The following is a 13324-nucleotide window of genomic DNA, read 5'->3' as shown; positions in this document are numbered from 1 at the left end:
AAGATTACTGCTGCTTTTTCACACTCTCTGAGCCTTTTGATGCATGGAACTGTTCGCCTTGTTACGCCCTGACATCAGTTTCATAATAAATCTATGTAGTAGCTGCTGAATGTGAATGTGCCGGCTGTGTATAATTACACTATTAATCACATTATTTACAGCATTCGACATATAAAATGTGGTTGCAGTAACGGAAAATGAGACCAAAATTGAAGTCTAATTGAAGTAGGTTGCGAAAAGTTAAGAAAAGTCAGGAACAAAAGAGTCAGTTTACACTAATCACTAAAGTACACATACAGTGTCCCTTCTGTTGTGTTTAGCCGCAAAAGGATTATTATTTCAACCTCTTGATGTTCAGCGACACACAACTGTAAGAAAAAGTTAATTTGACACATGATGACATCAGGGCTGGCGTGAAATCATGGGAATGTTTCTTTCTCCTACTTCAACCTCCACCCCTGATGAAAGTGAACTCGAGGTGACAGCAGTGAAGACAAACAGGTGAAACCAATCTGAGGAAAAGCATGTTTACTGACGAGCTTATATAACGAAGTATAATTGACATTACGTTGTTGCCACAGCATGGGAATTGTCAGTAGCATCTCCAGCTTCTGCTTTGAAGGGACGTCTGTTGTTTCCTTGGCAACGATAAACATGTAGTGTCGGTCATGGCAGCTCTGTCATGACGGCCGCTGCCAACGTGTAGTTTCTTTGCTGATTTTGTCTAACCCTTTTGTATCTACATTTTGTTGTATTTTAACACTCACTCATGTATCACTCATAGTGAATATTTGCATTTTAAAACGAAAATTTAAAAAAAAAGGCTGTTTCTGCAGCATGTCTCATTGACTTCTACCTCGCTGCAGCAGTGACAGGCATTACAAAGTTCAATAAATGATCACTCTCGTCACTGGCTGTCTTGATTACTTTTGTAGGTGATAAAGAGGCACTGCTATTAACCTTGGTGTCCTTCAAACCCAGCTAAAAATGTGTCATGAGCTTTGATAGAATTTCGTTATTTCTACATTACCAAAAGAAAAATATTATTTTTGTGATTGTAAAATTAATCTCATTGTGAAAAGTGACACATTTTCAGATACTCTTTTGAGCTAGCTCTTTCCAAGGAGTCTGCAAAGAGCTACTACATAAGGTGATAGCAGATGTGCATGTGTGAGAATGGAATGAGAAGCATCAGGAAATAGATGTCAATACGATTATGATGTGCTAAAAAACAGCTGTTAGGACCGAAGAGCAAACATGCATCATAACTTTGTTGTTTTCTCTCCACTGCTCTAATTATTTTCATGGTTATTTATTAGAAAAGTGGAAGGAAAACACATTGACATGGTGATTATGCAAGGTAAATTTATGAGTTATGGTGCTATTTAGGATAAAGAAAGAAAGGGCAGCAGAGGACTTTTGTCTCCATGTATTATGGAAACGGTGTTAATGATGAGCAATGACCCACGTTAACACAACAAGAGTTCAGTTATGTGTTATGCTGCTACAGTGTTCGGTCAGAGAAGTTTTTGAGAACCATCAAATGCTGAAAATGTTGCCCACTGACGTGAAGGCAAAGATTCTGCATAGACATACTTATGATTTGATATGGGGAAATAAACAAAGGACATAAAGATCTTGCAAACAAATGCATGATTACGATTATGTGTATTGAAAGCAAAGAAACTTCTTTTCCTTTAAAGTGTTACTTTTAAGGATTGAGGAGTGTTAGGACTGAATGCTACATGAACAGGATACAGGGGAAATAGTGAAGGCAGCTGTGTAAAGGAGACGTTGTTGTGTCTGACAATTGTCTGATGCTGACCCAATGAAAAGAACATTCATTAAGTGTTCATGAGTTATTAATATGAACAAATAGATGACTCATAATACATTCAAGCTTTAGGTTCCTTTTGCCAAAAAAACAAAACAAAAAAGGGTCAAGTTTGTCAGCTTGTGTATTAAGGTCAGTTTTTTTTCTATCTCTTTGTATATTTTCCCTCTCGAGCCTCAATTAGAGTACATTCTAAATCTGTTAAATAAACAACACGGATAGATTCAGCTGAGTGTATCACTTCCCCTGTGCTCTATTTACACGACTTTACCAAGCAGATCTTAAGTAAATAAACATTCTGTTCTCATAACAAGACCTTCATATCTCACAGAAGTATGTGTGAACAAAGACTCGTCTAGTCACCTTCCACCCGCGGCTGTTTTAGTTCCATCCACCCATTTCAACAATCTCTTAGTGCCACCTACTCACTTCTTCTTAGCTTTGGTTCCCATATGCATTTCTGTAACTTGTACTTGTGCAGTGCCACAAGCATGAACAGTGAGTCAAACCATCTCCTTTTGAAATAACGCCAATCGTTGGAAGGAGCTGTGTCTGTGGCCATTCACCTCAGAATAGATTGACTCTGCTGACTGAATTTAGATGAGTTTGACGCTGGGAGGAAAAAGAAAAAAAACCCAGAACCTCTTGTCCTCCCCTTTAGTTTGAGCGGACTAACCATCTCTCCTACGACTTCTCAATATTTCTCATTCAACGGCAATACACTTTCAAAGGCATCAAGACAGGGTACTTCAGAGAAACAGATGATCAGATTCAGCAGGGGAATAGAAGCTTAAGGGTCCATAGTATGTCTAAAGTATACATGATTGGAAATACAGAGAATAGCTAGAATAGAATAGAGAATAGCTGCCAGGCTCTGAACGGTATGCATCTAATCAAGCGTACTGACCTTTTCGTCATCATCATAAAATATTCATTGCTGCTGAACACGTTATGGGATACATATCGTGTTCCTTTACATTCTTTATGAGGAATAATCTCCATCTGTGTAGAACCATGGAAAATGCTAAATTATACCTGGTATGATGACTTTAAATCTAATTTTACTCTTTCAATACCCCCCCCCCCCCCAATTCCTTTATCCGTGAGTCTCTCTCCCACACACACAAGAGGTAGGTAATGATAAATCCTCATCTCATCTTTAAGTGCAGATGAGTTTTAAGCCACTCTTCTTCTGTTTATACCTGACAACTGTGAGCACTGTCTGCTAAGATCTATCACAGAAGGCCACATCCAGACTATCTGCAAAAACAGCATGTGGAAGTATGCTGCAGTTAATTTGCAATGTGGGTGTGTAATTCCTGCTGCTTCTGTTTATGCTGACAGCTTGATCGCACATTTCTGGCAAAGACACAAACATATTGAGCAGTTGGTGCGAGGCCTGAGCTCTTTTATGGTAGCTTAGCATCCAATCATTTAGTGCGTTATTAAATAATGGAATCTTTTTACACGTTTATTGTAAAAAAAAAAAAATATATATATATATATATAGTTCTGCACTTCTCAGTTCAAGATTTTTAAAAATAACTTTAGTCAATCACGAAATATCAACCAAACATCTCTTTTATTCAAACATGACCATGTCTTTAAAAAGGCCTTAAAATATGATAACATTTAAGAGTGGATAAAAAAAAAAGAGTCTCATGACAAAGCCAGGAGCCACACTGCTGACGTTGTGCTCCTCACAGTCCTAATTATGCACCACTTCTTCCAGCTGGCCGGCGTCCACGTCCAGTCCACTGCTCCTCTGCGGCGGCGTTCCCACCAGCATGTTGTTCTTTGGTGAACAGCTCTCAGGTTCCATCGTCATCACCCGTACAGAGTACCCATGAGCCTCTGCTGCCAAAGAGCGGTCCAGGTCTACCAGGCCCATACACTGTTTACCTGAAGGGGTCCAGAGAGAAGAAGAAAAAAAACACATTTGATATTCCAAGGTCCAGAACCATATTTCAGCTCATGCATGTATAGGGTAGAGAAAAAGCATGTAGGTGTGATTGGTTTATAAAACTCAAAGGGAGTGCCGACATGGGTCGAAGATTTTACGTGTTTACAGCTGCTACAGATGACAGTTTCTTTTTCAGAGGAGAATTATTACTTACTGTCAAGATGCCTAATGGTGATATTATTATTTTGCAATACATACAACATGTACCTTTCTGTTGGCTTTTTCCGTGAACAGATGAAGATGGAGTTTTTTAACCGTGTGCTTTTTTGAACCGAGCACAAATAAAAAAAAAAAAATGGAGAGAAACGGAACTATAATACTGAACTACAGCTGCACATTCACAAGATGACTTCACAGTCTGTGAATGCAGCTGATTCTAGTCAGTCTAATAAAGAGCCAATAACAACACTTTCAGTAGCCGTGGTCATCCACTGGCTTAGTTCAAAGAATATATTCAGACGGAAACAAACATCCCACCTGTGGCTTCCCCCATTGTCGTCCCGCACTCTCTCACCCTGATTTCAGACTCTATACACTGTCCTTTCTCTCTCTAAATAAAGTCATAATTGGGTACTTACTTCAGTTGTCACAATACAAAATATTATTTCTTGGATATTCTTCCAGTAAAAATGAAAAAAAATATTACAAGCCGTTTTGATACCACAGCAACATAAATAGAAAACTGGAGCTCACAACATGGAGTAATATCCATCTTGTTTTTACTTACCAAAAAAAACACAACACACTGTGTTATGAGTAAAAACACATCAACAACAATATGCTGAAACTTTGCCAGCACATTTGTACAGTTTAGACGGTGTTCTGTCTGCTTGTGGTAGCTTCATTTTAAAATGATTCCTAAAGTTCTTTAATACTTGTTATAGTCATTACTTTTTTTTTTTTTATAAAAACTTGTAATAAAAAAAAAGTCTAAAGTCTCAGTTTTTATTAAAAAAAACTTTTAGACTTTATTGTCCCAGAGGGGAAATTCTTTTGCACCAGAGCTTATGAATACATAATAAAAACAATCATTACAGTGAAGTCGTTTTAAAACAAGCGGCACTGAAAAGTATGAAAACCTTATGAACTAAACCCTTTTCTCTTAGAAGGGTCTTTTGAGACAGATTTAAAATGTAATACATGCTTAGTCAGTTAGGTAGCAGGTGGCAGATACAGTAATAGCAATCTTTGCTCTGCCATGCTGCCTGCTCAGTCACAGTGACACCAGTAGGCTCCAGAGAGCTGAGATCCAACATGGTTAGAAAATGTTCGAGGGAGAGGTTGAGCCCTGTTAACTGATGAAGAGCAGAGACCTGTGTGACAGGTGTTGTCAGGAACATATGAAAGGGCTTCAGACTGACGAGGCATTGGGGAGACTGCTCAGACTCGGAGGGAAGCTTTGATAAGTTATCAGGCTGAAGAGAGACTTCGTCGTAATGAAACAGTAAAGTGAAGCTCGAGCGCAGGCCTGGAGGTAAGACTGACAAAACACTTCCTCTGAGTCTGACAACCTCGAGCTGGCAGCTGTTCACTGCAGCTGTTTTGTCACATTGAAGAAATCCTTAGCACTGACATTCTTCACATTTCTTTAAAGTCGTGAACATTAGACAAATAAAAGGTGTGGAGTCTGAAAATGTCAGAAAACATATCATATACTGTACATACTGTATATTAAGATTGTTGAGGGTTGAATAAAAAAAATACTACTACATGAGTTAAACTCCAGCCTTGACTCAGGACTCACGTGGTCAGAAGCAGGGATGGATCAAAGCTTTGAGACCGATATATTTCGTCATCCTGACTCGGGATAATGTGATCAAATCACTACAGCCAATTATCTTTACTTTAGTTAAAGAAATAATAACACAGCGCTTTGTCAGTTTGACACCACAGCATCAGTACTTCACGTCTCCTCACAGTGGTGCCTTTTGACAGGAATGAGGGTTAAATGAACAACAATTTCCTCGCCAAAGACGAAGTTAACAGCAGGGTAAAAGAAGACAAAGAAAAAGAGAGCATGATCGTGCTGCACAGTGATGAAAAGAAGGTGAATTTCAAACAGGTGACACCAAGCGTTTTTAGGAGATTTTTATATTCCTGTTAACCGGACATTATGATGTATTGACAAATGTCTTACAATGTAAAAATGATGACAGAATCACTTTATAATGAGGACTTTCTCTTTATCGTTGTGTAGTATCAGATATTGTACTGTATCCAATCGCATCATGATGAGTAACCATGATTCCACCTTCAAGTCAGGAATCATTCTTGAACATATGTAATTAAATGTACATCTAATGTTTGTTCAGGTTTCTTGTCCACCTTACCTATGAGTTTCCGGTCAGGAGGGAGCTGGACAGCAGTCTGGTCTGCAAAGCGACACAGGATCATGTGTTCCTGAAAGAATCACAGAAACGCTTCACTTTAAATGTTCGGCTCCTAATGTGTGAAGTCGATCATCAATACTCAACAAACACTAATAATTCAATCCTTATTTAACCCTCTGTCTTCTTTTATTTGTCATTTTTTAGTACCTGCGATCTGATGTTGGCCCTCTTCTTCTTCTTTAGTATCAATGTCATCATCTTGTTGTTATACATATATATTTAAATTTCGCACTATGCGTTTTAAAAGGCCAGTTGAACCCTGGTGATTATTTTCCAACTGAAGGGCAAAGGAGGTTTCTTGTCCTGTTTTCCTTCGCTTAGGTTCACTGAACAAGTGACTCGGGTCAGGAGTTGGTAATCTTTTACCTGCCTCTGCTTTAATTGATTCCATTCCTCACTGCCTTGAATACGAGGCCGTGGAGCAGGTGCTAAAAGTTAGTCGTGAGCACCAATATCTCACACCATTAGGCCTTTACATCTGCAATGCACCATTAGTTAGTGCACTGCCATTCTGTTTAACTACTTCAGTTCAGGAAGGACCACTACGATTCTGCTGTAAAACAAATGCAATGCAGCTTTAATTTCTGCAAGAGTCAGCTGGGTGGGAGTTAAAGAGCGGAGACTCGGAAAGAAGTGGAGCTCAGAAGACTGAGTTTAAATCAAAAGAAAATACCAAAGATAGCTGTTTAAGGAAAAAACAATAGGGAGAGGTGGGGAGAGATTTTGGCTCAAGTTCAAGTGGGAGATAATGCATCTGTTGGTTTATGTTATATAGATGTATCCTGCTGTTTGGCTACTTGTTAAGCTTCTTTATTTCCACACAGTAAACATGACAGTTTTTTTCTCTCCTCTCACTGGTCTTTCAGATAAACAGTGGAAAAACAGAACTCACAAGAGAAACATGGCACATTTGCTCACTATCTTGTAAATAATATATCATTTTCTCTGGTCTTGAGCTGTAAAAGGCCTTTTTTTTTTACTTGTGTGCACAAAAGGAAATATTTTCGCGGTGGTCCGATGTTGTGACATGTCAACTCTCGAGGTTGCCATGGTTAAGACCTGCAGCAGCTTTTGTTTTTTCTGCTTTTTTCCACACAGATTCTCCCGAGGGGCAGTGACAGGTCCTATACATCATCATGGGAAGGGCCCTCTCAGAGTACAGTGCTGCGTCTGTGCGGAGCGATAAGAAGGGGAGACAGTGGAGGGAGTGAGCCTCCCTCTCCAAACTGCCTGGGGAATCAAGACGGTGACGAGAGCCAAGAGATCTCATTAGTTTTATTTCTCCGTGCCATCAGATAAATGAAAAATAAACAAGAAAGCAATATACTGTCAAAAAAAGAGCCAAGAACGAGCAAGCATGCCAGTCAAATTAAATTAAAGTATGTTCACATTGAGTCTTGTTATCACAAGATGGGGATTAAATAAGTGGAGATTTATGTGTCACAGAAACAATACACTACAAAAGATAAGATGTAACAGACTTTTAACACATGTTCACCAGGTGTGACTGTCTTTAGTTAACCTATCAAGCTAATGCTAGCATGTTGATATCATAATGTGTAATCAGACGGAAGAAATACAGGAGGATATGTAATGGTTAATGTACATGAGCTTGTAGGCCGGTTTTCTAGTCTTCTGACTACTCACAGTTCTGTTACACCACAGGTCACACCTACACATTCACACACTGGTGGCAGAGGCTGCTATGGAAAGAACACATTCATACACCGCTGACGAAGCATGGGGAGCAAATTGGGTGTAAGCGTATTGCCCAAGGACACATGCACACAGACGTGGCTGATGACCGATTCCACCAACTGAGCCACAGCTGCCCTCATGTTCAATCTACCATAAGAACAAAGACATAATATAGAACGGTCTAAAAATGATATCAATGAAACTGAAAGGAGGAAAACCCAGCCACCAGACACTCGCCGCCCGAGCCTGGGGAAGTCTCGGATCCCCAGTGAGTAGCGGAGGACGACGGACGGGAGGACTTTTGATGCAAATCAACCCAGGTGTGACCCCGCTTCACAATTTGTAACTTATTTGTCCAACAGTTGTCTACATCTCTGCAGGTTTCTTTTGATGTCGGTGCTGACAAATCTGGCATGAGCAAAGCTCATCAGCCTTTCACTGGGTCACTGCACGGCGGTCGGAGTTTGTGAAACAATAACTTTGAAAGTAAATGCTTCTGATTCTAGTGCACGATTCTGTTAACACAGCAGCTGCTTCGTTCAGCCGGAGAGGGCGGGAGAAGAACATGTCAGAAGGGTCTGGGTAATAGATCACATGAGCTCTTCATGAATATGCTGTTGGAAAATAAGATATGAAACAAAGTTCACTGAGGCGCAAAAACAACTCCTGCAAATATCTGAGGTGATGCATTTGTGTAGTCAGAGTCCCGTTTTACAGTAGTACGGGAGTACATAATGTACATAATGAATGCTTAAGACATACTTAATGACATTTAAAAACATACCTTATAAGACAGCGTCTCTTGGAACCTTTTGCTGTAAAAAAACAACAACAACAAAGAAGTTACTTAGATGTACACTGCAGATGTTCAGAGGTGTTCTACACTTGTATAAACTACACTTTGAATGAATACATCTATTTGTCCAGATTCTTGGGAAAACCACTGAACAAATAAACTTGGAACATTAAGAAAATCTATGGCTTTTCCAACCAAACAAGAATTATCGCTATGATAAACTTCCGATGTGGGAAGGAATTTTGTTTGTTGTGGTCAAACATCATCCGATGATTAAAAATCAACACAGACACGAAAGGTCAGGGGGACGGGGGCTGCTGAGGTCACATGGAGAGAAGTCAGAGGTTTAACACACACAACTGTTAACAACCCAAATCCAAATGGACAGTTGGGTTTCACAGCTCATAAAAAAAAAAAAAAAAAAAAAAGCTGTAAACTGCCTGGAATGTCTGCACCTGCACAATCTCCACACGAGTACCTGGAACATGACCTGAGGGGAAAACACTTAAAGTAGCAGGATTAAGATTGACACAGTCAGGTGTGAAGGCTCCTCACATACCCTGCTCCACTGCCCCAAGAAACTTAGCTCCTTGTTGTGTACTACTACTGCAATGGTTTTTTGGGGTTTTTTTTTTTGGTGTGTGTGAGTGTGTTATTCTTTAATATTTCATCAGGAGTCAGGAGAGGGGGAAGTGTCAAGTTAGCAGAAGTGAGGAGAGAGAAAGCAGCCATGAATATTTCATACTGCACACTGAGAGACATCCCAAAGGCCCCATTTAAGTGCCTTTTTTTGACCCTCCTCACTAATGTTGGTAGTTGTCCCTTAGAGTCACACACACACACACACACACACGCACACTTCAAGAACAGAGTAGCGCATTTTGGAAACTGCTTACATCAGTGTGCAGTTCAGTTTGAGTCCAACATTTTAAGACACATAGGTAACTGCAGAGACATTCACCTAAACATAAGTGAAACTGGCAACAAGATTGTCTAGAAAAGCTTCCCTGAGCAGCTGACTGGGCAATTACAAACAACATGCAACTCATATAACACAGCTAATTACTATATGCCAATTCTGAGAGTGACTAATTGATAGCTTATTATTTCTTAAACAGTGGCAGGTACCAATTTCAAGCCTGCAGCCTGTACCACCTGTGGTGTCCTCTCCTTTCTGAACAAACTGACTAATCCTCCTCTGGCTGTTGTGGTTGTTATGGCCATCTGTGTGGGAGCTTCCAGTGTACCCATTGGTACGGTTCACTTTGTTGTATTTCGTGCAGTCATGAATTATAGTGCAACGAGCAAGTAGACATAAGTGTTCAGGAGTGAATCATCTGATCCCAGACATTAATTGAAGATGAATCATCACAGGGTGAACGCGGACGGGATCCTGTGCTGCATTACCAAGGATTGGGTTTCATCTCTTTTGCTCCCTACTCGGACAGTTTTTCTTAGACGAAGCCAGTGCTCGCTGGAATTTACTACCAATGGAAAGTTCTGTACTAAAACTCTGCACAGGTGTTGAAAATTGTTGGTATGAGAAGGAGACACCTTCACCTTTCGCTGGGTCGTAAAAGAACGACTCTAACGCTGGAATGCAAACACTTGTTTCATGGCCGATTCGAAGAGGTTGATTTCTTTGACAACTGGTATGTTCCTTCAGTAGGAGAGTTCCTCACTGGCAAACTGCTGAGGATTCTGAGCTAGATGTTAACACTATTGTGTGACTGTTGCTTATGAGTGGATTTCAGAGTAGGAGGCCATGCACTGCTGCTTCAAGGGGACATCTAGAAAAAAAAAAAAAAGGTTCTTTTTTCACGATTGGATTGTTCTTGTACTTTTAATACATTACAGTCCTTTTCAGACTGTAAGTGTTGTTACTAAGCTCAGCTGTCATTACATCTTTGTACATTTATAACGGTTCTGCGACGGCATAATATTGCTGTCACAGTCTGTGGGTTCATCTTAGTCAGACACGCACACAACATTATGCTCCCCCCCCCGCTCTTTACGCTAATCTCTTCTCTGATCTCTGTAACGCCTCCGTTACTACCTCTGAATACGGTACAGAGAGACCACGCCATCGCCCCCGTTACACCGCTGTGACACTCAGATTGGAGGCCAAACGTCACAGGGAGGTTTAAACATTATCTTCAGGTTAGCTGCAACTAAAAGATGTGCTCAAAAACCTGATCACTTGATTGTAAAGTCGTCGCACAAGATACGTTTCTTCATTTTAAGGCTTGCGCCACATTTTTGGAAAGTTTAGTAGAAAAAAACTGCACCGTCACATCCCCTGTCATCGTTTTTTTCCCCCATCATTCTCAAGCCATTATAGTTAGCAAAAGAATCAACACGTTTTAAGGTAGCTTCTCGTTTTTCATTTCCATCTCTTTTCTTGACTTATATCACTAAACTCGCTAAAGTAATTCCACCTACGGCAGAGCATCTTTTCTGTTCCTCTAACATATGTTGGAGGATTACAATATTCCACTCTATGATTCCCAAGATAACCTCCACATAAAGAGTCCTTCTCTCTGTTGCCGATAGAGCTGGGATATGATCGTAAAGGTAAGGGGGCGGATCCTGTTGTGATGGCGCCGTTGCCTCATACCGACAACGGTGATGATCACAAACAGGAGGACACAGATTGTGTGCCAGAGGGAGAAAATAAGTGTGAAAATAATGGCTGAGAGCCCCAAAAGATTGAATTACTTCAGAGGGGATGTAAGGCTACCGGGAAGCTCCTCTGCTAGCAACAAGAAAGCGACAAGACCAGAAACAACATTGAAGAAAAAAAAAAGGCAGGAACCCTGAGCAGTGACATTGGACTGAGCTGAGCAGGGTACAAACCTCTTGGGGAAGGTGAACTTGATTGCGTTCTGGATAAAGCCGTAGCAACAAGGACTGATGACAAAGGCGGCTCCTGCCTGGATGCAATGCTCCGTCACCATATCCGTGGCTACACCACATGCATGAAGGGCAACCTGTTGTGACATGGACAAAGAAATCGAGTTACTTTTTCCGATGAAATCTTTCTTTTTTCTTTTCTAAACCCGTCTTCGCCCAAGGGCAAGTCCAAAACTCCGCCGACTTCATATTGTGCACTCAATACAATTGATTACCTCAGAAAGACTGCTGCTTTTAAATACATGTGAGCTCTCAAAGGTGCAGCCTTGTGGAGAAGAGCAAACAAAATGTATTAGTTCTTCAGGAGCGGAGGCACGAATGCGTCAGGTTTCCTGTTGCGTGAGTAAACTGTGCGTGGGGATGAACACCTAGCAATGCATTAGAAATGGTGAGGTTACATACAAGATCACAGAATGGGTCTGAAAGAGCCGACAGTACAGCCACTCTGTATTCAAGCCAGCTCTTACTGAAAAAAATGACATTGTCTCCTAAAAGGAAATGAGTTTAATGTCCAAAGTACAACGGTGAAATAGATGATTTCCTCTCAAGCGTGCATCAGCGAAATACATTCTCTGCTAATGGTCCAAATAAAAAGTATCATCAACAGCCTGATGTGACAATAGCTATTCAGGCTTGCACCCAGTCTAACTTCTATTCTTGTGTTCCAAGCGGTTGTCACTTGGCGTCAGTGAGTCGGAGTCTTTCGGCGGGTTGCCTTGACAGCGGTGCCACAGAGCAGGAGTTCAGAGGCGGTCAGGACAGGGCCGTGCCAAGATTGGCTGCAGCTCCAAAGATGAGGGAATTTACAGAAACACTGAACATGAATTCACTCACAAAGACACTGAAACGTTTCGGCGAGGATGCGTTTATGAGAATTTATAAGCATGGCTGTACCAAACCTTCAGCTGAAACTACAAAAGTAATTTTTTTTACAGCCAATTCTATAGTCGTAATTGGTCTTTCTTTTTTTTTGCCAATCGCATGAAGAATGTCTTCACTGAATATTCATGCGCACAGAATCATTTATTCCTCTTTGCAAGATGTGCTTTGATTCAAACGGGAAGTTAAACAATGCAGCTCTGATGAAAACAAAAACAATCAGCAAGAGAAAATTGGGAAATTAACATCAATTGCCGGCACGGCTTTGAATCTCTTTGACACCTTGTTTTTTTATCCTGCATTTATTCCTTCTTTCAGCCTTTTTTATAGTCTTTCTGCAGGATGATCAACGATTGGTGATTAGGAGGAGTTGCCATCAAAGATTGCATGATATTACAACCCCTATATCTGAGGCAAAAATAATTAACAAAGTAACAGTATCACTTTTGCCCTGCTTCGTAATGATCACATTAGTCACGCTGTTGTAAATCTTAATTACATGTTATAACCTTTAGCCTTGATTAAAGACCAACACAAAGTCTGTCAAGCTAATAAAAACAACCGACAATGTTTTAATAACTAATTTCCCCATTGATTTAGAAAACATCTTTGTTTTAACATTGGCTTTGTCTGTTTGAAGCTCGTAACTGCAACATTCAATTTGGGCACCTTTCTCTTTGGGACGTCACCACAAGACCACGCCCACTGCAGGGTTAGCTTGTCAGCTAACGGCTTGTACCTTGTTGCAAACTACCTGAGAACGTGAGATTTGTTGTCATGGAAAAGCAGAGAATTTCAAGGAAGCTAGCACAAGCCAAGCTTCGGTGTTTGGCGCCTTCCTTTCCAACAGA

At 40.5% G+C, this 13324-nt stretch overlaps 1 protein-coding gene across 1 annotated transcript in view; it reads right to left on the bottom strand.

Moving 5' to 3' along the window:
* Positions 1-3397: 3397 nt before the first annotated feature.
* The window catches only part of gstcd (glutathione S-transferase, C-terminal domain containing), a 49916-nt gene continuing 39989 nt past the window's right edge, over positions 3398-13324 (bottom strand). Inside the window, exons 9-12 of the mRNA XM_079337167.1 lie at positions 11538-11671; positions 8670-8700; positions 6128-6197; positions 3398-3736 (exon numbers count right to left, since the gene is read on the bottom strand). Coding sequence (XP_079193293.1) covers positions 3543-3736; positions 6128-6197; positions 8670-8700; positions 11538-11671 — 429 coding nt within the window. The 3' untranslated portion in view covers positions 3398-3542. The remainder of the gene's footprint in view (positions 3737-6127; positions 6198-8669; positions 8701-11537; positions 11672-13324) is intronic.

Source organism: Symphodus melops (genome assembly GCF_947650265.1).
Source record: "Symphodus melops genome assembly, chromosome: 2".
Taxonomy (NCBI): Eukaryota; Metazoa; Chordata; class Actinopteri; order Labriformes; family Labridae; genus Symphodus; species Symphodus melops.
This window is presented reverse-complemented; position numbering and strand designations above follow the sequence as displayed.